At 36.1% G+C, this 25,810-nt stretch overlaps 2 protein-coding genes across 2 annotated transcripts in view; one reads left to right on the top strand and one right to left on the bottom strand.

Moving 5' to 3' along the window:
- Positions 1-25,810, bottom strand: part of LOC112049553 (complexin) — a 322,195-nt gene that overhangs the window by 115,973 nt on the left and 180,412 nt on the right. Inside the window, exon 3 of the mRNA XM_052889153.1 lies at positions 8,441-8,524. Within this exon, the coding sequence (XP_052745113.1) occupies positions 8,441-8,495 (55 nt within the window). The 5' untranslated portion in view covers positions 8,496-8,524. The remainder of the gene's footprint in view (positions 1-8,440; positions 8,525-25,810) is intronic.
- LOC112049554 (uncharacterized) lies at positions 1,952-5,047 on the top strand. The gene is made up of 2 exons (XM_024087492.2): positions 1,952-2,148; positions 3,833-5,047. The coding sequence occupies exons 1-2, from the start codon at positions 2,038-2,040 to the stop codon at positions 4,130-4,132; spliced, it is 411 nt and encodes a 136-aa protein (XP_023943260.2). The 5' UTR covers positions 1,952-2,037; the 3' UTR covers positions 4,133-5,047.

The following is a 25,810-nucleotide window of genomic DNA, read 5'->3' as shown; positions in this document are numbered from 1 at the left end:
AATTTTCATAATTATCTGCGTGTGTGAAGTCTGCCAATCCGCATTGGGCCAGCGTAGCCTAACCCCTCTCATTCTGAGAGGAGACTTGAGCTCAGCAGTGAGCCGAATATGGGGTGATAATGATGATAACAGTGCTTGTTGCTAGCGATGACTTACGGATCCGAGAATTGGTCGCTAACTACGGGTCTCATAAGAAGGCTGAAAGTCAATTCTTTTCTCTCAAATGATTTTCATCATACATGTCTAAGTACACTCATACATTAGTCACTTTTCATACAAAACAAACTAAATTGAAATCGTTTCATCCGTTCGGGAGCTATGGTGCCACAGACAGACAGACAGACAGACTGAAAGACAGACACGTCAAACTTATAACACCCCCTTTTTGTGTCGGTGGTTAAAAAAAGTGTTTTCGGCTAACGAGGCAGTCACAATTACCGTTCTGTCATCGCCATATAAATAAACAGGCTCACAGTTGATTTCAACTGACAGGTAGTTTTTTCGAGTAAGTAGGTATGAATGCAGTTCTATGAATACACTTTATCTGAAGGATGTTATGGTCGTAATGAAAGACCCTATATCCGAAAATATATAAAAAAACACATTCCAATCTCTATTTATCTACCCTAAACGGATTTAACACTTTATCAATGAGATGTTATCCTTTATTACTTATAGAGTTGCACTTTGATAATATGAAAATTTGAATTTAGAATAGAGTTGAATTGAAAGAATTAATTTGTTAGCACAACACATAACTACATAATATCTTAAAACCTTATATAACTTAAAAAAAATTAATGATAATGCAATAAATTGTTGTACCAATAAAATGGACCTGACTCCTTTGCCTGACTCAGCTAATATTGTTGTGAGTACAGCATTATCATCATCATTATCAACCCATATTCGGCTCACTGTTGAGTTCAAGTCTCCTTTCAGAATGAGAGGGGTTAGGTGTAATAGTCCACCACGCTGGCCCAATGCGGATTGGCAGACTTCACACACGCAGAGAATATGCAAGTATGCAAGTCTCCTTACGATGTTTTTCCTTCATCGTTTGAGACTCGTGATATTTAATTTCTTAAAATGCACACAACTGAAAAATTGGAGGTGCATGCCATGGACCGGCTATTTATATAGAAAACCACCACACCACACACACAAAACACATTTTCAACAAATATTTGTAACTACGAGTATGTACCTACTTAGTAAATACAAAGTAAGTATATAAATAACTTCCTTGTGAGTACGAAAATAGACTTGCGTACTGGGTTTGAACCCATAACCAATTGAACCCCGGTGTTGAGTCCTGCCCCTTTACTTTGGAGCTATTGTGACTTCAATTCTAAAAGTTTACATCCCTGGATACAAATATTATTGTTAGTGTAAATATGAGTTTATTTTTTGTTTTTACGCTATAATTATTGAACCAAAAATAATAAATTTTTATTATTTATCTGAGGTGCACAAAAACACATGGGGTAAAGGTTTACTTTCGTTCTAGAAAGACATCTTGTTCCCAAGGGATGAAATAAAAACGTTTGTACCTACGCTGGCTAAGTTGCGGGAATTCTTTAGTACCTATTACACATTTATTTGATTATTTTAATACCAGTTTTTTAAATTTCAGTACTAGTTAGTGATTATTAGATTAATTAAGCACACCATAGCTTTCTTTATTAAAGTTCAAAATAAAAGCAAAAGACACTACATTGAGTAGGTACATCCTGTTAGTACTCAAGTAACTCTAAAGTAGTAACATCTTACTGACCGCCACACACAAAACGCCCCCTTATTAAACTACATCAGATTTTCCATAATAGACTTTAAGTGTTACTCGTTAAAGTCTGAAATCTAAAACAATATCTTCAGCAGTTATAGCCAACAAAATGGCCAAACAAGTTACAATAATTATCAGCAGACAACCCACAAGTTAGTACGTCTACGTCACATTCCTGGTCTGGTCTCGTCGGGTAGCGGTCGCGTCTACCTGCGTCCACACAGTCCTCCATATTTACAGTTATTTTCAAGATGGCGGCCGTGTCGACGCCGATAAACACAGTTTCGAGGGAGAATTTAGTGGTTTTGATCAGAAACAATGTGTTGAACAATTCTGTGGAGTTCTCGTCGGATACTGATGCGGTATGTTGAAATATTAATTTACTTTTTAATTTGTTTCAATTAGTTAGACAGGGTACAAGTGTTCGAATGTTGACATATAAAGTAAGGTGTAAACAGAATTACTTATGTATACCTAAAGCGTCACTAACAAATAATATTGTAATTTTTGTTTACTTGTTTTAAAACTTTCGTGATCATTTTATAAAGTCTTACTCCGTAATAGGTATAGATATCTGGCATCAGTAAGAAGAGACGCGACGCCCGTAGTAAGGGAACCTCCCATAAACAAATGCAATTTCGCGAAGGAATCTGTAACCTTAAATGCAACTATTGTACTGGATAAACTGATTGTTGAAATAGTCAGTTAATTACAAGTACGTAGTTATATTTTATTATATATGACTACGGCAAATCGAAATAAAGGTAGGTACACAATATGATATCCTAATAAGTTTTGAGCCTATTAAATATGACCTGGGATAACCTCTGAAAATACTGTGAATGTGTAAGGATGCATCTGACCTTTATTTTTTGTTTAGTATGTTTGTCACACATCAAGACATGATGATGTTTTGTTTTAACAATCATCTAACATTAATATTTCAACAAAATTACGTAACTACCAGTTTTTGTTAAAATGACTTTAATACTTGCTACTTACACTACGATACTAATGTTACTTTACGTAAAATTACTATAATTATGTAATTACGTTGAAAAAAGAATGTAAGATATTGTCGAAAACGAAAATACGATGAAAAACGATGTAGTGACTGATTATATGAATGGTACACCGAGTTACATAATAACCCTGCTGACCCTATGGTAAGAGTCTAAAACGGTTAAAATAATAATTATTAAGCAGGTAGTACCTACTGCCTAGACGCATATAATAAGCTATATGGCTAAGTACTAGGTCCTGAGCGAACGACGCGTTCAGCATCGGTAATGCATATCTATAAACAGTAACAGTCATGGGCCAGATAATGCACCTTCTCGTGTGGAATATTTATTATATGCACGTGAAGTACCTACTCACATATCCTGTGATCCTAGTATTCCTTACACCACACTATTATAAAGGTGAAAGCTTGTGATCGTGTGTGTTTTTATTTTTTATACAGGATGTTGCAGAGTATTTACCATAACTTTAAGGTCCACTTATAGGATCGGATCCTATAAGTGGACCTTAAAGTACCTGCATAACTAATTTTTTTAACTAAAAAGTTTTTATGCTCAGGAGTATTTACCATAACTCTAGGGTTATATTCTATGAATTGTAGCCGGAGATAGGAAAGAATAGCATACCATCCAAAAGACAAGGATTAGAGATGGAGATGGTCACGACCCTCACACATGAGGAATACGACTCACGGAGGAGGACACTCAATCTGGCACTCCGCACTTTAGGTACTAGTAAACACTACTGAAGTATGGAGTTCCAGTTGCTATATCAAGTCGATATCGACAGTCTTACCACTACAATTACGTATTTTAAAATAATCGTAATACTCGTCGTCAGCAATAACATTATAAAGAGGTCGATAATCTCTGGATCTATCGAGTCGATTTTCAATCAAAAGCCACGTTATTTATGAGTGTCTTTAGATATATTTTATTCCCGTATTCTCACAGAATCGGGAACTACGCGCGTGAAACCGCAGGGCGTCGGCTAATATTAATATAATCATTAATCTCTTTTCAGATGGAAACGGAGTCCCCGGTCCGAAAGAGATCAAGTCTCCAGCCAATAATAAAGAAATTATTCCACTCTCCGATCTCTCCGCGTAGCCCTGAACAAGATACCGTCAGAAGGAGAAACATAGAGAAGAGTAGAAAGAGAAGGAGACAAGAGATCCTTCTGCCGGGTTCAGAGGAACACATCGAGATGGCGTATGTGAAAGAGAAGGACGGATACAGCCCAGACGCTTACGGGGGAATGAGAAAGCGTGTGCTTATAAGTTTGTTCCATAACAAAGAGTATTCTATGGATATCGGTGATTAACAAATAAACTAAGAATGTCTTGTTTTGAAATGAAAACTATAGAAGTTATAGAAAATGAGGTAGGTTATCTTCGTGATAGAGTAACATGATAAAAAAAAATAATTTGATCAGTTCACTAAAGCCATAATTTGTTAAAAAAAACTCATTTTATCATCTAGGATCATTCATCGCTAGGATCTGGAATGCCCATTTGAGGTCTGTCTTTTCTGATATTTACAAGTTTTAAATAAAAGTCTAAGCAGAATCGTTATATCTTGTCTACAATAATTATTAATATCAAATAAATTAATATAACATTCTGGCTTCATATTTTTTTTAATTATTTTTTATTGCTTGGAGTTCAAGACTCAATTCAAAGATCGGAAAATATTAAGCGGTTATTGATAATCGTATTTTTATTAAAAGTTCTTATTATTTTTAAAAGGTTATCAAGGGTAGATATCATGTAAGATTATCTGTATCGTCTGAATTCCAAATAGATATATACTTAAAATTTGTTGATAAAGTAAATAATGATCTACTTGGAATTTCGATTTAGTCGTAAATATTAATAAAATTTTGTCTTCCAATAAAGTTAGCATCTAAGAAAGACTGTTAGATAGTAAGTGATATAGTGTTAATGAATAGAATTTATTTTAGGAAATTATATGTTATAATGAAATTTAGATTATTTTTTACAAATAATTCAATTATTTTTACATTCGATTAACCTTATTTAAGTAATATTTCATGATGGTGCAATCGTAAGGTTTGTTAGAATTCATTCATCACAAATCAACTAATTATATGAAAAAGATTCGTCAAATTAATTTTTCCATGAAAACATATATTTTTTTAAGGTTTTATTCATAATTGATTTACTATTATTATATTATTTAAATGTATTTCGTGCCATAATAAAATATCAAATAAATAGTTATTGTTTAATTTAAAATACCTTAACTAATTTACTAAATTAATCCGACTCAAAAAAGGTTTGTTTATTTTGAATTGAATTCACATGAACCAAATTGTGGCGCTATTTCAGTTTTGAATTTTTATCTAGAATCTTATTTAGAATTTTAAAGAGTATTTAGTATTTCATCAATCAATCAATCTTATGTGCAAACATGTGGTGAGGTTCACAATACAATACTTATTTGAACAATGTTTAGCCTAAATTTATTTATTTATTTTATTTATTTATTAGTACGGACAAATCCATTTACACTAATTAAAAAAAAATCTGTCATCATCATCATATCAGCCAATGGACGTCCACTGCAGGACCCTTTTGTAGGGACTTCCAAACATCACGATACTGAGCCGCCTGCATCCAGCGAATCCCTGCGACTCGCTTGATGTCGTCAGTCCACCTGGTGGGGGGTCGACCAACACTGCGCTTTGTAGTGCGGGGTCTCCATTCCAGCACTTTGGGACCCCAACGTCCATCGGCTCTTTGAACTATGTGCCCCGCCCATTGCCACTTCAGCTTCGCAACTCGTTGAGCTATATCGCAAAAATTAAAAATATGAAAGCCTTTTCATTTTTTAATAATATTGTTCTTCTTCTTTTTAATCGTACACTCTTAGCAGAGTGGTCGTGGTTGCAGCGATGAGCGACGCCTTCTTTGCAATGCTCCTCCACTTCTGGCGGTTGGCTGCATTTTGAGTACACTCCACCAAAGATGTGTAGCAGCCTTAACCAAATCCGTCCAGCGGGTTGGAGATCGGCCTCTGGATCTTTTGCCTTGGACTTGCCCCTGCACTACCAACCGCTCTATTGAATCATGATTTCTGGAGATGTGGCCAAAGAAAAAAGTGGCTAATAATATACTACCTACCTATATGAGTACATACAAACGAGTACGATTAGAGATTTTGATAAGTATTATTTTAATTTAATTTTGTAGGGTTGAAATGTACGTCTGAAGGGGCGGTACTTGGGGCTACTTAACATGGTGGAACATTTTCTTGGTCTATTATTATAAAAATAATCCGGGCAATTATCATATTGCATTGCACTTAAGGCCACATCTATGCTTACAAATGAAATTGTGGTCAAGCGCCCATTCCAAATAAATAACCAAAACTTAAAAGGGACTTTTTTCTGAAGGCTCCCAATAATTATTTCCCAGTAGAATAAACAGTAAGTAAGCAGTAAGTACGCTAATGAAGAGAGCAGATGCTTAGATGATTTCCCAGCGGCGCGGCTCACAGCGCGGGCGGGATTGATAAAGATTTGCGGTTTTATCTGTTCACTGGAAATTGACTGCTTTATTTCCTTTATTGTCGAGTTTATTGCTTATCTTATTTTTGCTCTAGAAAGGAGGATTATAGAATTCTTGATAATTACATAGTCACTGTGAAGTTGGTTTATTGTAGTTTTTAATGCTTGTATCATCTGAGTGATATTGGTCTCTCACACTAATAAAGTTTCATACATTGTTGTAACAAAAAGAAAAACTGGATTAGGAAAAATGCAAACTTTTTCTTTTGTACATATGATGTTGTTTCCATAGATCTACACAAAATGCAGTTACCCATAGCAAATAAAATTTTTGTACTGTTGTAGTAGGTAGGTACTTCTAAATTTGAAGATTCTAGATTAACGGAAATTATTCTTTTAATTCCCTTGAATGTCAAAATATGAAACATTGACTTAGAAGTTTAACTTTTAACACAGTTCAATGGAAGCAACCTCAAATATTTGTTACTAGCAAAACCCCGCGGTAGTTCCCATTCCTGTGAGAATACGGGCTCATAATAATAGCTTGTGTTATTCCCTAATAATGTAGCTTTCCATCAATGAAAATTATCATCAATCCAGTAGTTTCAGAGCCTATTCAACATAAACAAACAATAAAAAAAACTTTCCTCTTTATTATTAGTATAGTATAGGAAATAGTAGTCTGAGACGTCGACCGCGTCTCTTGTTGGCTCGTGCCGACTCTAGGTGGGGTGACTTGTTTCTGTAAAGAGTAGGCAGTTAGAGAGGGGTAGCGATCGGTTGGCGGCAACGACTTGCGATATATGGCGCTTGCTCGCTAAGTTTGAGCCGTCCAAATTTCTTGTTATGTAATTCTTAAAGGGTTACTATACTAGGGATAAACAGGGGAGTGTAAATTAACTGTTAAAGGTCCTAGTTACTCCATTCAAGGTCATTCTCTGCCATTCTAGGGTCTTATTTTGGTTACAGTTTGATTTGTTAATTAAGTTGTCTTGACAAATATTGTTAATGATTTCTTATTTATGTAATCCATTCCTGAGTCTGATAAAAATAGATTAATTTTAATTGACAAAACAAAGTGAACCCTTATGGATTACTTTTCTTGGTTTGCAGATACAGAACCCTAAAAATATGAAAGTTGCGAAGTAAAGTTATATCCAAGCTACCATCGATATCATTTATTAACACAGCACGGCGGAGGTGGCAAAATGCGCAATATTCAAGTGGAGGCGCCACGTCGCTATAACGAGAGGCGGGACGTGCCGACGAGTTATTTGCCCAATGATATCGCGATTATTGAGATATAAGATAGATTTCTTTATAGAGATCTAAGGTCATGTACATTAACGTGTAAGAAGTCTTGGAGTCTTGGTAAGTCGAAGCTGGCTAAGGAATTTTAGGAGATAAAATCCTACATAACCCAATATTTCTTAAAAGTTCGTCGCGTATGGGAATTTCCAAAATTAGATTTTACGTATTAGATACAGTCATATTCCGGTAGTTACACTTAATATTATCTAATGTTACAAGTCCTCGGTTATAGGTAATATTAGCATTCATTATTTTATGTTAGTGTAGAGGGAAGGTATCAGTGTCGGTATAAATAAGAGGGTATTTGATGATTTAAGCTCAGTTGTTCGTTAGGCAGCGTAGACACCGTCACGCTGCCATCCACGTTAGTGATTTTGTGCAATGATGTTTTGTGTTGTAATTATTGTCACCATAAATTGTTTAGAGTGGGCATGAAGAACATATCGGTCTGGGAGGGTGAGTGTTTATGCATTATAAAGGGATCCGTTAAGGTTTTCGAGGTGTTTCCTCTACCACAAAATTATAGTACAATCATAGTCGCTACTACCCGGCATGTCACATTGATGCAAGTGATGTGATATATCAATACAAAAGGCAAACACTCTAACTTCATAGACAAGATATCTGTATGAACGAGCTGCGCTTCGTGTTTTATCTTTGTAAGAACTATTTGCCTATAAATGCCATATTGTCCTAGTAGTTTCATGTCAAAATGAATGAAAATTACTTAGTTTAATTACTAAAACTAAAACTTATTTTTATTAATGAATTCTGCTTAAAATATCTTACCTTTCACGGCGCTTAGTTTGTTTCCAACCATTTGCTTAGCTACGAAGGCGGCCATGGTGCTGGCTCTGGCTTTTACTGCTTAATCTGCAACAAGATAGATTGCCATCAACAAATCATCCTATATAACTTGAGAGAAAACTAATTGTAAATGTTCTTTTAACAGTAAAACGGAGGATATTTATTATTTATTTTTATGCCTGACCAAACATTTATTTTTTCACAGTTTTGACCAGTTTTGGAATTATTTTTTATCCTCAGCCTGGAATTCGGAAGTTGGTGGTGCTACACCACCGTGTTCAGTTTACTTTAAGGCGTCGGTCCAGGTCAATATCATCAACATCATCGACACCAGCAATTTATACTACGCTATACGTGTTTAAAATTTAGTGCCCTTAATATTTGTTCCATCGCCCGCTGAGAGCCTTCTAATAAGGCCCATAGTCAGTGACAGGTCTCGGATCTGTAGGTCATCACTGGCAACACGCACTGTTCAAAGACTTTCGTCTTCAAGCGCTGAGCTATGCTTGGAGCTTCACTGCGTGATCGGATCAGAATCATTCCTAATTCGGAGATCCGCAGACGAACCAAAGTCACTGACATAGCTCAGCGAGTCGCGGAGCTGAAGTGGCAATGGGCAGGCCACATAGTTCAAAGAGCCGATAGACGTTGAGGTCCTAAGGTGCTGAAATGGCAACCCCGCATCGGAAAACGCAGTATTGATCGACCCCCCACCAGGTGGACCGAGAATATCAAGCGGGTTGCAGAGAGCCGCTGGATGCTGGCAGCTCGAGACCGTTGTGCTTGGAGGTCCATATAAGAGGCCAATGTCCAACAGTGGACGTCTATCAGCTGACAAGGTAAGGTAAGGTAATATTTATTCTGTTCATTGTTCATTCGCACTAGAGTTAAAAAAACGATGCTTTAAAATCCAGCGTTGGCGGCCGTGGCGTATAATACGAAGTTAAATGAAGGTTTATTCCAACGCTGCACGATAAAAATGGGTCGTGTTTTAAAAACGCTGTGAACAAGTACTTGGGGATGCATTTGTTGTATTTGAACGCATTTTTAATGTTCGTTAAAAAACTCTCGTGCGAATGAGAGCTTATATCCCATATTGATTTTCCTTGTATTATTTATATTTTATGATTTAGCGCTAGTTAGCGGTAAATACTCGTATTTCGTCAATACATTATTACATATTGTACGCGTCTAACTAATGTTAGCGTAGTGTGTCATGAGAATCTTACTATTTTTATCATCATCATCATCATCATCATCATCATCATTATTAACCCATATTCGGCTCACTGCTGAGCTCGAGTATCCTCTCAGAATGAGAGGGGTCTATTATTATCAACACTTCTCAATGAGTATTCCCCAGTTTACGTTAAAACTAAATACCTTTTTATTATTTATTGCTAAAAGCGTTAGTTAAATAATTTTGTAATCCAGGCACAGAATTATTATACATATATGCGCTATATTGTTACCAAATGTTTACGATTTAAATAACCATTAATAATCTCAGAAACTACTGGACCGATTTGAAAAATTATTTCAGTGTTAGATAGCCCATTTATCGAGGAAGGCTAGAGGTTATATATTATCTCTGTATTCATACGGGAACGGGAACCACGCGGGTGAAACCGCGAGGCGTCAGCTAGTTATTGATAAAAGAACAAAAATTGCAACATTTACGCCAAGATTAAGAGGAGTGATCCATCAAGATTAAGTCTTTACGCCATGACTCCGGGTATCTTCAGGTGAGTTTTCTTTTTCTTTTACAAAATTTTCGAAACTTGAAAAGTATATAAATTATGTTTTATTTGCCTCGTTGGTCAACTAGTAAATAGCAGTTTTTATTTGTACTAATATTATAGAGGAAAGATTTGCTTGTTTGATTGAATTGAATAGGCTATGAAATTACGTGAGCGATTGGGCCATCGTGGTGAACTATTGGCCTAATCCCTCTCATTCTGAGAGGAGACTCGTGCTCAACAGGTTGATAATTTAGTTATTAATTAATGTATAAAAACACCCAGACACTAGAAAATACCCACACCTACTCACACAAATATTTTCCAGCTGAATTCCAGGGAATCGAACTCACGGCCGTGGATACAGGAAGACAGGCCGTGGACAGAGGAAGGAATAACATAGTGAGGAAACCTAATTTCCTTACTATGTTAGTCCTTCACCATTTGATGCAGGTGATATTTAATTTCTTATAATGCACATAACTGTAAAGTTGGATGTGCATGCCTCGGACCGGATTCAAACCTATGTCTTGCGAATCAAAGGCTCAGGTCATATCCACTGGGCTATCACGGCTTCTTGTCCATTATAAGTTCATAATAAGTGAGGGTAGGCAGTGCGTTTTTGCATATATAAAGTGCAAAGCCTATGTACAATTTTATATGTATTCGGAATACGATTAGGGATCGCGGTTTTACCTAAAATTACATAATTTGGGGCAGCGCAGCTGTGGTAGGAAAGTTTTTTTTTCATTTCCATTATAAATCCTTATTTGTGAAAATGTTCAGGAAAAGTTTCAGCAGCGAATTTATAAACTGTGTCCCGCCTGTTACTGCGGAGGTTTGAAAGGACAAACGATTTATGTTATTATTAGCCTTCCTTCTGACGACTTCCTTAATCTGGCCCTGCCGCAAAATACGTTTTTAGCAGTCTTCTATGAACTACCTCCCTGCCAAATTTCAATTTCCTACGTCAAGCGGTTTACGAGATATCGTGATGAGTGTACTTTAGTACTTTAGACATAGATACATAAATTTGTTTAACACTTTTGTTTCATAATATAGACTAACGGACATCCCGTGGTTTTACCTGTGCAGTTCACTTTTCCGTGGATTTACGAAGCTAAAATAAAGCTTATGTTGTTCGCTGATAATGTAGTTTATATTGGTAAATGAATTTTTAAATTTGGTTTTGTAGTTTAAGTATGAAAGCGTAACAATCAAACACACATTCGCGTTTATAATATTAAGTTTGGATTAAGTGTAATTTTGTATGTACGATCAATATCAGCTTTTACCCACCATACTGCCCAAATGTAGATTGGTGTGCAAATAACACAACAGTGCTAATGATTTTCATTATTTGGACCAATCTATATTTGATATTAATGATAATAATAAATGTAATTGGTTGCTTTGCAATGTTTATATAGTAAACGGGTTTCAATGTCACATTAACAAGGCGTTTACACACTCGGACTCGCTTGTGATATCCTATGTGTTCTCCGAAAATAAAATATCTACGAAATGAAATACAGCTAACGCCATCTATGGCGAAAGTCTCGTACTACGTCGTGAGCCGCACTCCTTGATGCAGTTTCGAGTGGAACCGAAGATGGCGCTGTCTTAGCGTCCCGTTACCATGGCAACCGAGAATAACACGACAACAGGAGGTATTCCTTAATCTATCTATACTTATAATAAATCTGTAGAGAGGTCAATTCTGTACATGAAATATATTTCCAAAATAACTATCAGGGGGTGATTAGTGATCGATACTGATGCCAAAAATGCAATCAGTAAAATTTTTGTCTGTCTGTCTGTCTGTCTGTCTGTCTGTCTGTCTGTCTGTCTGTCTGTCTGTCTGTATGTTCTTTATAGAAACAAAAACTACTGGACGGATTTTAACAAAACTTGGTACAATTATTCTACATACTCCTGGGCAGGTTATAGTATACTTTTCTTTACGCTAAAATCAATAGGAGCAGAGCAGTGAAGAGAAATGTTGAGAAAACGGGAGAAGTTACTCAATTTTTTAAGCTTCCGTCGCGTGTACAGCCTTAATGGTTAAAGCTACATGGGAATCATGTATGACGGAAATGTTTCCCTTAAAATTATCTATAAAAATACAACAGCATATATATGTTTATCTTTTATGGTTGACTCACAATAACACGTGTAACTCCCGATAGCTTAGCAGTTCGGAGCTTTCTAATTATATTTGTCTACTCTTATATTTATAACACTCATCACTCATCCCTAACTAAAAAAGTTAACATTATTACCTATTCAATAAAAAAAGAATCATAAAAATCGGTAAAGAAACACCAAAGTTATACAAGAAATACGCTAAGCCATCGCGCGTGAATACTAATTCATGCTATATGGATTATTTTTGTGTAACGGTTGCCGAGCTCGATGCGACTTGCAGGGGGGGGGGGGGGGGAATAAATAAAGAAGTGCAGCCTTAATGAGTAGGGTAGGTGTAGGGTAGGGTAGGGTAGGGTAGGGGTAGGGTAGGAGTAGTGTAGGGTAGGGGTAGGGTAGGGTAGGGGTAGTGGTAGGGTAGGGGTAGGGTTGGGATAGGGTAGGGTGGAGGTAGGGTAGGGTAGGGTACAACGACTTCCACGCGGACGAAGTCGCGGGCGTCCGCTAGTAAGTACTAAGAGTAGATGTATGATTTATGTTTATTTTATATGTAGGCTTTTTGATGTGCGAAATAAAAAAAATGTCAAACTGGTAGGAAATTATGTTACAAGGTCATTCGTGATTCGTAGGTACCTAAAGGCAAAGGTCATTCATCTGAAATATCGAAAATCGCTTGACGTAAAAGAGGAAAGGCAAGGAGTTAGTTTATAGTTAGTAGATGTACGCTTAGAATGGATCTTGTGACCGGGCCGGATGTTCGCTTGTACAATAACAGTAGCAAATACTTGTAAGTATACAGTAGGTAGTATAAAAACACCCAAACATTTTTTTTCTTCTAACATCTCTGCTGGTAGGTTTTTTATTATTTGATTTTAAAATCAAAATAAAGCCTTATTTGCTTATTATGTTTTTAGCACAAAATATATATCAAATTAAAAAAAAATTTTTCATTAAGAAACATACTTTTATTAAACTAATTATTGTTTAACCAGACCCTTATAGATCATAATATTATCATCTCCATATACTTTTATACGGGGGTATACCTGGGTTTCGAGGCCGACGTTGTATTGGCCGGTCGGCATTTATTTATTCATTTCCATTATAAAAATATATATATCATAAATTAAATGTTTCAAAAAATTATAATAAAACTACAATTTACAAAAACTTTAAATATAGACATAATCACTCTAAATTAAACTAACAATGATTAGGTTTATCATCACAATAATGATGATAATGATGATTACTATGATCATTACAGACTCAAAAATATTCACCCTGATCCCGATGAATAAATCAAAAAAGCTTTCATAAAGCTAATATTTTCACACCATGAAAAAGATTTTAAAAGGAACTTTTAGGTGTTTAGTAACGTTAAAGTGGGTCGACCGGAAACGAAACGGAATTCGTTACCCTTGATGACATGAACACGCGTGACTCGATGGCTTTGAATTAAATAGACCATTTAATATAAAATTAAATAATAGTCTATTCAATAAATCACTAGAACGAGTAAACTGACGTTTATATAGTTTATCCTAACTAATTTGTTATATAAATCTCATCAAAACAAATGTGAAAATGGGAGCCAAAATCTATATCACAGATGTGTGTCATTATCGATTATACCAACATAAGAAATAATATCTAAGTGGGTGCCAAACTCTATATATTATAGAAGTTAGAATATCAAGTGTTTAAACATTTTGGTCTACCCCTATTTGAATTTTAAGTAAATTTTATGATTTTTAGATGTTAATATCTCATTTACTATTTAAGCTGAAATTTGGTATTCTAGATAAGCTTACGGGATTTTAATTGTAGACCATTTCATGTTTTCACGTTAACTAGATTTTGAGTTATTAAGTGGACAAAAGTGCATCGAATGATTCGTGTAAAGATTGTCAGCCATTCTCTTCGTTTGGCTGACTTATTACCGTACGACTCGATAGATACTATAATATGTTTCTTTGTTACACTTTCACGTCTAAGCCAATATATCAATTTTAGAATTTCTTTCCCTAATGGGTACTTACATTATTAGCGAGTAAGATAGTATATAATATTTCATTTCTGTGTTTTCAGAGAAACGGGAACTACGCGGATGAAGCCGCGGGGTTCCACTTGTTCATAATTAATATTAAAAATAAGTAAAATTTGTGAGGTTGTTGGGGTTAATCTATGAACCGATTAAGAAAATCTTTTAACCAATTAAAAGCTACGTTATAATTATGTAAGTGTCATAGGCTATGTTTTAGCTCATCCATATTTGTAATTACGGGAACAAGGCGGTCTGCAAGTTATACATAAATTGTCAATCTAATTCTAATCGTTACATCATTGTTACAGTTCGTTTCATGTAGGATGGTGCGGGTGAAAGTTCGTGACACTCTTAAGAGTTTGCCGTGATTCACGATAATATTACGTATTATGAACGTCATAGAAACTAGAACTTTAACTAGAACATCGTCGAGTGGTTAAATAAGTAGTTCCATTGATTTACCGGTATTTTGTACACTGTGAAACTATCTATAAAGTACGCCTTACGAGCACGGATAACTTCACAAAGAGCTCAAATTACTGTAATACCTGGTACCATACATCACAGGCATCCGGCTACCGGGCGGATACTACCGGATCATTTTCTCAAATACCTTCATCGATAAGGCTTTAAACGGGGCTTTAGTAAAAGCAACTTTATCACTATAGCATTACAATCCATTTCACATTGACATCGGTTGCTTTTTTGTGTTATAAAACCAACCATTTCCTATTTTTACCCGAACCTCTATTAGAGAGAGATAGAGGAATTTATTGCTAGATAGTTTTGCTATAAATACTCTTTGGTTGAAATCTGGGATACTTGGGATTTGGGATCAGATATTAGAAATATGGAAATAAGGTGATGATGATGATAATAAAGATAGTAATGTATGTAGGTACCTATTGTCCAAATATATTTAGATAAAAACTAATCCATATATTGTCCCTTGGTCACGCCATCACGCGTGAATGGCTGATCCGATTCCATTATTTTTTTTTGATGTGTTTGTTATTGTCAGGAGAAGGTTCTTATGACAGAAAAAAATTAAAAAAATTAACGGGTATTGTGAAGGGGTAGGGTAGTGTTAGGGTAGGGGTAGAGTAGAGGTAGGGTAGGGGTAGTTGAATATTTGCATCGAGTTTCACGCGAACGAAGTCGCGAGCGTCCGCTAGTAAATTTTTAAAATATGTATTGACGAAAATACAAAAAAGGTCAAGGTGGATAATTTAATATTAAAGTTGGTCCAAACGTTCAGGGGTCGAAACAGCCCCCAATAAACCTCAAGGTTCGAAAAGCTCGACGCGATACAACCCCCAAAGGACGGCAACTCGTTTAAATGCAAATATAACCCTTTGTTTCTGCGGTGGAGGTAAAAACTTGGTGTTTCTTGCCAACAATATGCTAATGGCGCTGGAGGTTACCTATACTTCGTTTTGAAGCGATCCACTTTATTTTTGTTGCAACTATTCGTAGTTATCTTTTATAGATAGCCTTGCAAAGGAGCTGAAGGTATTTTTGATGTCAAGTGATAACTGTTGTCTGTGATACGAGTATGTCTGGTTGAGTTTGCTGGAAGCTTCTTAACAGTCCTGCGCCTCTAGCCAAGTAGCACGTCGATTCTCTTTCTACGATCGCTAACGCTTTGAAAACTAGAAAGATGTATGGGAATGACATTTGCTATCAGTGTCACAAGTCACGTGACCAAGATCTGTCATTCCTATATATTTTTCTAGTTTTCGAAGCGTTAGCGATCGTAGAAAGAGAATCAAAATGCCACTTGGCTAGGGGCGCTGTGCATATGGAAACCTCAAATGATTTTAATTATTACCATTACTTCGCAATGATGTAAATATTACATAATGACGATTCAAATTAATCTTATACCAATTTTATTGAATAAATATTTTTGACATTGATACAGATTTAGTATTTAACAAGTAGAATTGCTATTAAGTCTCGAATTCGTATCTCTTTCTCTGTAGAATGAGTTCGAAACTTATACAGTCGACTTGAAGATATCGTTACAGAATAGCTGTGCTTCTATGATTCAAAAATGTATTAAAGACTTTTTTTTTCTTTCTTTACAAGTTAGCTCTTCACTACAATGTCACCTGGTAAGTAATATTGCAATCTAAGCTTATCTAAAAACTCATAACTCTTTCGGTTTCTACACGACATCGTACCGGAACACTAAATCGCTTAACGGTACGTCTTTGTCGAAGCCTACCACCAGCCAGACCTGGACCAATTAAGATAGACCTCAATTGGCCCAGCCGGGGATCGATCCCAGGACCTCCGTCTAATAAATCCACTGCGCCACGGAGGCCGTCAAAGAAGATCTACCTGAATATGTTCTCATGACACAGAATATTTGAATGTAAAAGATGATACGTAGTAGCTGAGATGTAAAATACTTTGAAATGAAAATATAATTACTGTGTATTAAAAATAATTGCGTGCGAGCCTCGCTGACACATGTGTGTGTGCAAAATGTGGGTCTGTGGACGGCCGCCATTTTGTTCTGCCTACGTCAGCGCCATTTTGTCCGTTAAACGTAATGATGCATTTATTATGTTTTGGCGGAAAGGTCAAAGGTGTGCCTACGTTGGAATGAAATTCGTACGTTTGTGCGGTTTTGTGTAAAACACTGAAAAGATTTTTGCAGTTTCGTAAACTTGCAATTTAATTGTCAATACTCTTGCTCAAAAACATTATCATTTTACCACTCAACAAGCATTTCAGCCTCTAGGGGCTAAAGTAATTTTGTTTTTTTTTTAATTCTTGTCTGTACTATAAAACAGAGGAGGTTTTATTCGAAAATAGAATCATTATAGGTAAGGCTCTGATTGTTTTGAAAAATAAATAAAAAACTTTAAATTGGAATGAAATGCAGCGTTCTTGTCTGTGGAATGCGTTCATTTTTTTATTTAATTTTTATTGAGTTGCGAATAGAGCGAGATTTGAAGACATGAGACATCCTGTAATACTTTTGCCTTATTCTCATGTGAAAGAAAAATAAAATTAAAAAGCGAGAATTTAAAAAACAATTGGCGTGAATAATACACACTTCATTTTTTTAGGAAATTAATTGTAAATTTATGATCGTAACTTAAAATTTTTTCAACATTAATTGTTATTGTTGTCTTCATCTAGTGAGAATGGTCCTTTTAGCCCCTTGTATAACAATGTACTATTGTATACATAGGAATGAATATGACAACTGAATTCAATGTAAATGATCCACATGAAAATTTTACTATAAAACTATTCGTATTCGTATACGGTGTACCTATATATATACGCCGTGATAGCCCAGTGGATATGGCCTCTGCATCCGATTCTGGAGGGTATGGGTTTGAATCCGGTCCGAGGCATGCAACTCCAACTTTTCTGTTGTGTGCATTTTAAGAAATTAAATATCACGTGTCTCAAACGGTGAAGGAAAAATATCATGAGGAAACCTGCATACCAGAGAATTTTCTTAATTATCTGCGTGTGTGAAGTCTACCACTCCGCATTGCGCCAGCGTGGTGGACTATTGGTCTAACCCCTCTCATTCTGAGAGGAGACTCGAGTTCAGCAGTGCGCTGAATATGGGTTGATAATGATCATGATCTGCTATATCATAACGAAGGTCTGATCAAATCCTATTAACATTATAAACGCGAAAGTTTGTATGGATGTTTATTTGGACGTTAGTTACTCCTTAACGCCGTAACTACTTAACCGATTTGGCTGAAATTAAAAACGCAGATACATAATACTCTAGATTAACACATAAGCTACTTTTCACCCCGGAAAAATCTATGGTTCCCGCGGGATTTGTGATAAGTGAATTCCACGCGGGCGAAGTCGCGGGCGTCCGCTAGTAAACAATAAACCAGTATCTATTTCCAACATTTATTCGTTGTAACAACTTGTTCAAACAAGCGATAAATTAGCTGAAATACGAAAAGAGTTTCTTTATCTTGTTAATTATTGCCGTGTTCATCTTATCTTTTCCCTTTTTTGTATTCCTTTCTAAGTGACGCATTAAAGTGTATAAACTCGGCAGTAACTTCGGTGTAAACAGAACCTTTTTTTATAAAATGAAAAAAACATTATGATTGTAACGTTAAATAATTAATTTGACAACGCTTTTGAATAGAAAATATAAATTTTGAACAAAAAAATATGCAGGTATTTTAGTGAAACACGAATTGAAAAGTTCTGTAAAATAGAAATCAATTAGTTTAAATTAATGGGCCTTTGTAGCCATAAATAAAGAAATTATTATTATTATTAATTGCTGTTTTTAGTACTTTTTTTGTTTTATTAATAAAACGTTAATTTTTAAATAACATCTTTTAATCGATGTTGAGCCTGATCTTATATCACTCAGTCGTGAATTTTGAAAATAAAAAAACAATTTGAACAAAATTATGATTACAAAGGTGCGGGTGCCGGGCCCTTCGTGTAACAGAGAGGCAACCTCTCAGAAGAGTCCTGGACTTGTGACCGACAAGTGTAGGGTTAAGGAATTCCTTAACCCTTTATAATAGATGGTGAAGGAAAACACCGTGAGGAAACCTGCATACCAGAGATTTTTCTTAATTCTCTGCGTGTGTGAAGTCTGCCAATTGGGCCAGCGTGGTGTACTATTGGCCTAATCCCTCTCATTCTGAGAGGAGACTCGAGCTCAACAGTGAGCCGAATATGGGTTGATAATGATGATTATAATAGATAAACACCCCCTTCTTCATTTTTGTTGTTCTCTCTGTCCAGCAAAACCTGGCAAGATCCCAGCAGAGCCGTCCTGGACACCCGTTCTAACATAATATAACCCAGCCTTGTTATATAGCCGAACACATTTCGCCGCCTACCTTCTCCCTACACTAAATATTTTCTAACTTGGTACCAAGAAGTCAGAAAATAAAGGTAAACTTAAGGCATAAAAACTTCGCGCTTACTCTGAAATGATAGAGGAACATAACTCATCGTTTCACAAAGTGACGCAAGAATCCACTTGTGCGTTGCCACAAAGAAATATCTCCGTAAACTAAAAATATCTCCACAAAGAAGAAAAAGGCCAACAAAAGACTCGGAGAAGTGTAAAATATTAAAAATATTGAAACAACTTCGCGGCCAAGGAATTAGCTACTTTTAATATTTTTCCTTTGCACCTTTTGCAGACGAGAGGGGAAAATTGCTTTCCGAGAAAATTTTAAGACAAATTTCTTACATCCGAATTAAATTATATCCGAATTTTTTGGGGTTTATGTAACAAATTTCCTGTTCTATATTAATCTAAGTATACAAAACTAACTGACTCGTTGTTAGCAGGCTAATGCCTATGGTTCGAATCCTGGACCGCACTATATGAGATACTGACTTTTTCAGTTAAAATTGTCAGCCCAAAGTAGCTAAATTTCTGGTTTAACACCCCCGTACTACGGAGAGCACGTTGAGCCATCGGTACAGGTCATTATCATTAACATCTGACAGTGGTCATCATCACCATAAGCCCGTCAGCCCGCATTGGAGTTGCGTGGTGGGTCTAAGATCCATATCCCCTGTCCTAGTGTAGTGAGGCGTTAAAACAGGATGATAATGATGGTGATTCAAAACTGCTCTAAGGATTTGCTACATTTGGAGACAACACCACAACACATGTTGACATGTTAAGAAGGATCACTTTTTTTGTTTAATACTTTACAAGTTAGCCCTTGACTACCATCTCACCTGACAGCCTCCGTGGCGAAATAAATTTACAAGACGGAAGTCCTGGGTTCGATGCTCGGCTGGGCCAATTGAGATCCTCTTAATTGGTCCAGGTCTAGCTGGTGGGAGCAGACAAACAAAAGAGTAAAAGATATAAGGTAGACACCATATTTTATAGAGGTATGATTTCGCCGTTAAACGTACTCTTCAGATCAAAATACAGTGATAAAACAGAGAGTTTCCATTTCAAAACTCTAAAACCAACTAGTTAACTCAAACTCAAAACCATCTTGATACATTTGTTATTGTTTTTTACATATTCGTACAGATATTGTAATAACTAAAGGCGCTAACTTAAAATTAATATGTTTTTAATGTATTTTCTAATCCGTAAAGACATTAAACCCTGTAAGCAAACATAAAAACAGAGCAGGCAAACGCAAACTCATGAAACACTTTAGTAGAACAATAACTCGAAGCTATAAAGTATGCAGGCTACGAGTACTTCCTAGACGCTGTAAATTACTAACAAATTTAGCGAAGAGCAGCTTTGTGAGCATCGCTCCGGTATGCGGAAGCTGTATATTATAGCTTTATAGCGAGCTGTAATACCTTCACAATAACGACATACAGATAGTTTTACATATATGTATAGATTTCGTTCTGTACGATGCCTGAGTAACTTGCAAATAAACTCGTAAATTGCTTTAGTTATAGTAAAATGTTTAAGTCATGTTATTATTAGACATACTTTATTTTTTCTTTTATATTTGTTATTTTTTGTTTGACATGTATAATCTTTTGCTTTTATTTATTAATTTAAATAAATAAAAATTGTGAAGCTGTAAATTTTAAATGATATCTTAATTGTTATTAGTCAAATTAATTATTAAAAAAAATACATGGTAATTTGCTTGCACAATAGGCAAGTCACATTTGTTATTTGCATCACCTATCTACTCATGTATGAGCAAATTAATAAATTGATAACGACAACGATATTTAATACTATAGATATGTTACGTGCCTACAAAATCACCGCAAAATGTGATCCCAATCTACTTACTACGCTACTTCACGTAGCGCACACATGCACAGTTTTGTGTTTACTTACATTATGTATTTATGTATAACTTGAAAATGTAGTGTAGGAAATAGTAGTCTGAGATGGGTATGACGTCGCTCGATCTCGTGTTGGCTCGTGCCGACGCTAGGTGGTGCGACTTGTTTCCGTAAAGAGTAGGGAGTTAGAGGAGGGTAGCGATCGGTTGGCGGGAACGACTTGCGATATAAGGCGCTCGTCGTACGGTCGGTTTCAGTATCCTCGTGGCGTCCAAGCCGTCTACATTTCTTGTTGTGTAATTCTTTATGGGTAATTTGGGATTGGCGGGGAGAGTGACTTGAGTGGAAAAGGAAAGTGTTATTTAACTATCAGAGGTACCTTTAACTCTACACACAACGTTCACAAGTGCGTGACTCCACTCAAGGTTATTCTCTGCCATTCTAGGGTCTTATTTTGGTTACAGTTTGATTTGTTAATTAAGTTGTCCTGACAAATGTTGTGAATCTAAAATGACCATAGACATTGATTTTCTTATTTTTGTAATTCACTTCTGAGTCTGCTAAAAGTAGACAATATTAAGGTATTATTTGTTTAAATAACTTTCGCTGTTTACTATCCGAGTAAATTAAATTAAAACAATTAGCCATCTTTGTTCCCCTCAGTTAACAGTATAATTTTTTTGAAAATTAATACTTATGTAGATATTTTAAAACTAAACCTGTGATGCGATTCCACTTCGCTTTTTAAAAGCCTTCGACAAGAAAACATTCTGCAAGTGATATACCAAACATAAAGTGGCGGCAACTAAAAGCCGTCTACGCCGACATCGCTGCCCCCTGCTGGCTGGTAATGCATTTTTAATGTCACTCCATGCTCGCTAACACCCTGAGGCTTCACACGATAGCTTCCTAAGCTCTGCAGGAAGTCTGACGGAAACTTAAATGCAAACTTTTTCGGTTTTAATACACTTTCAAAGTGGTTCTAAAAAGGATCCCGGAGACAATTTCAATTCTTGTTAGGGTACCTCAAAAGGAAATAACGGAAAGTTTATAGTTTCACTTTGTTGTACGTATGTCTGTCTTGTCAAGACCATTTATCTCAGGAATTTCAATTCGATACCGTTAAGGTTATTGAATAAACTTGAAGCTGTTAAAAAATCAAACTTCCAAGTTAACGAGTGAATACAAGCTTTGCAGAAGTTCAACATAAATAGTAACTGTTTTATTTATTTTTTTATTTTCAGCGAAAAACCAACAAAACCAAGTGAGAGCAAGTGCAACTCTCCGTTGCTAGGGGGTGGAACACCATTTATTCCCTACTCCAGGGAGAAAATATTTACTGGAATTTTCAGAAGAAAATTCAGTAATTTTTTTTTCAATGACAATTTAGCCCCTGACGGCGATCTAAAAGCAGTCTAAGTTAGAAGCAGACTTACTTGGAAAGGTATGTACCTGCAAGTTTATTCTACTCATACCTCTGATGGTTTCCACGGGGCATCGTACCGGAACGCTAAATCGCTTGACGGCACTTAGTTAGTAACTAGCCACGGCCGATGCCTACCACCGGACCAGATCACAGCCAATTAAAAAAACATTTAATTCTAAACTGAGCCGTGGTGAGAATCGAACCTAGGATCTCTCTGTTGAGAGCCACAACACTACCAAATGTGCCTAAAAGAGATCGTCAAAAACTAAATTAATAAATATACTTAAACAATCTACATCATTATTTAGCCCTACGGTAAGCATACAGAGTAGCTTCTGTTATTGGTACTAAGATAGTTGATATTATAATATTCAATTATATACTACACATAAATACTTATATAATGTATAAATACACACAGACATTGGAAAAATCCATGCTCATCACACAAATATTTTCCAGTTGTGGGAATCGAACCCAGGACCTCTTTGTTCAGAGCCACAACACTATCAACTGCGCCAGAGAGGTCATCAAAAACTAAATTAATTTACATTCGAATCCAGGACTTTGTGTTCCAAAATCACATAAGCGAACCACGGGGCCTATTAGAAATTCATGCAAAGGACATAATTGCGATTACAGTAATAAATCATATGCACAAGTTAGGTGTGGCGTTAGATAAGAGATAACACGTAATAAAACGTAGCTTATGCAAACGGGCTGCCAATTACAAGCGTGTTACGAGCGAATTATTCACCATGCATGCAGGCGGGCACGTGCCGCATATACTTTGAATATGCAAATCCGTTTAGGAATGGTATAAAGTCACAAAATGGTGGCTATATGCGCCATTTCTATGCACACTGTAACTTTATATTGAACAACTTAGGTTATTATATATAACACAATATGCTGTGATAGCCCAGTGGATATATAGCCGTGAGGGTGTGGGTTCGAACCCCGTCCAAGGCATGCACCTTCAACTTTTCAGTTGTGTGCATTTTAAGAAATTAAATATCACGTGTCTCTAACGGTGAAGGAAAACATCGTGAGGAAACCTGCATACCAGAGAATTTTCTTAATTCTCTGCGTGTGTGAAGTCTGCCAATCCGCATTGGGCCAGCGCGGAGGACTATTGGCCTAACCTAATTATCTCATTCTGAGAGGAGACTCGAGCTCAGCAGTGAGCCGAATATGGGTTGATAATGATTAATGTAACAAATCGATTGACTAGTTGGTACAATAGTTTGGCAATAGATTATAAAGTTTGAAGGTTTATAAAAGCATTTTTTCAGGGATCTAAGTATTGATTTACACTCCGAGGCTTACGGGCAACCAACTTCTTAATTCCGAGCTGAGAATTATTTACGAGAATTTCTTGGAAGATATTCAATAATCTTTTCTTAATCATAATCCGACCTAGTATGAAGAATGTCGACCTTGCAACAAAGGAACATTTTTTAATGTTGCCATGTCTGAAACATCCTTTCTTAAAAATATTATTTTTATTCGTCCGCGTGGAATTCAGTTTTTCACAAATCCCGCGGGAATCATACATTTGATTTTCAGCCAAATCGCTTCAGTAGCCGCAGGCAAAGGAGGAACAAACTTACACACAAACTTTCGCCTCGAGAACGTTCGCTTAAAATTCTGTATTTTACAAATCCCGCGGGAATCGTGACTTTTTTTCCTGATAAAAATTGTGTTAATAAAAAACCTTTAACTGTAATAAATTTAACTGTAATAAATATTATGTATTTTAGATTGTAAAGGCTTAAATAAATAAATAAATAAATAATAAAAAACCTATGTGTTAAGCCAGGGTATAACCTAACTCCATTCCAAATTTCAGTCAAATCGGTTCAGTAGTTGAGACTTCAAGGACTAACAAACATACATACATCTATACTAATATTTTAAATTTCGAAGAGTTTGTTTGTTTGTTTATTTGATTGAACGCGCTAATCTCAAGGACTACTGGTCCGATTTGAAAAATTCTTTCAGTGTTAGATAGCCCACTTATCGAGAAAGGCTATAGGCCTACGGGAACGGGGAATTATCCCCGTATTCCTACGGGAACGGGAACCACGCGAGTGAAACCGCGCGACGTCAGCTAGTACACATATACAATATTTCGACTTCATAATATTAGTGTGATAGTGTCATAATTTGTAAGAATAGGAAGGCTATTCTGTACGATGTTTTGTATTATTCGCATGTGCGAGTTTCAAATTTACCTCTATCTCTCTCTTTCTAACACAATACTATAGCCAGAGAGCGATAGATACGAGTGCGAAACTCACACTGTCGAAGTGATAAAAACATCTTTACAGAATAGTCCTACTGAGCCTGTGTACGATAAATAGACAGGTATCGAACATTGAACCCTCGGGTTTATTTCCATCCCCCTTACCTACCTTTAAGACATATAGAGAACTCCTTATAAAATATAAAATCAAAACAAAAAAAAATTATAAGCATTTTTACTTTTTCATCCAGTTCAATGGTTTCATTACATAATTCTGTATACAGCGTGCTCGGAATATTCACCTTTATTCTACGATCACGATACTGTCAATTTGTACGCTTCACGTCACGCAAATACAACGCGATAACGCAAAAAGCTTTCGCTCTCATGGACCGACGGCCTGCCGCAGTCAGACATACCTCATTTTGAAAAGGCTGTATGTTTGTCAGCACATGCTCCTACCATAGATAAGTACGGTAGCCAATTATGGAGTTTGGACTGTAGTGGCTTTGGACGGTAGCAGATTTCAAGGATACAATACTATTACTATATTATTATTAGTAGTATAAAGCGTATTTTTAAATATTTTCCTCGATATAATATGCGAAATCATTTCTCTAATCGCCAGTCACTTAGCTTTGCCAACCCTTTTTTTAAATATGCACTTGTGCACTATTACACACATTATGGCTTGCGTTTGACTAGTGGAAAGCATTAATGCGTTGTAATGCGGTCTAAGTTGAAGCGCACTTACCTTGAAGATGTCTATTCACTCTTGCTTTGAAGGTGTTTATATGTGTCAGGAAACACAAACGCCGGAAGGGAATTCCAAATTTTTGCTCTACGAATTAGAGATGTGGATGTAAATCGTTTCGTACGAGTTACCTGGACATCCACAATGTACGAATGCCTTTGATAAAGACCTTTATGCTTGGCGTCCACAAATCTGCATCGGACGCATCGAATTGCGTCCACTGATCAG

Source organism: Bicyclus anynana, chromosome 24, assembly GCF_947172395.1.
Source record: "Bicyclus anynana chromosome 24, ilBicAnyn1.1, whole genome shotgun sequence".
Classification (NCBI taxonomy): Eukaryota; Metazoa; Arthropoda; class Insecta; order Lepidoptera; family Nymphalidae; genus Bicyclus; species Bicyclus anynana.
This window is presented reverse-complemented; position numbering and strand designations above follow the sequence as displayed.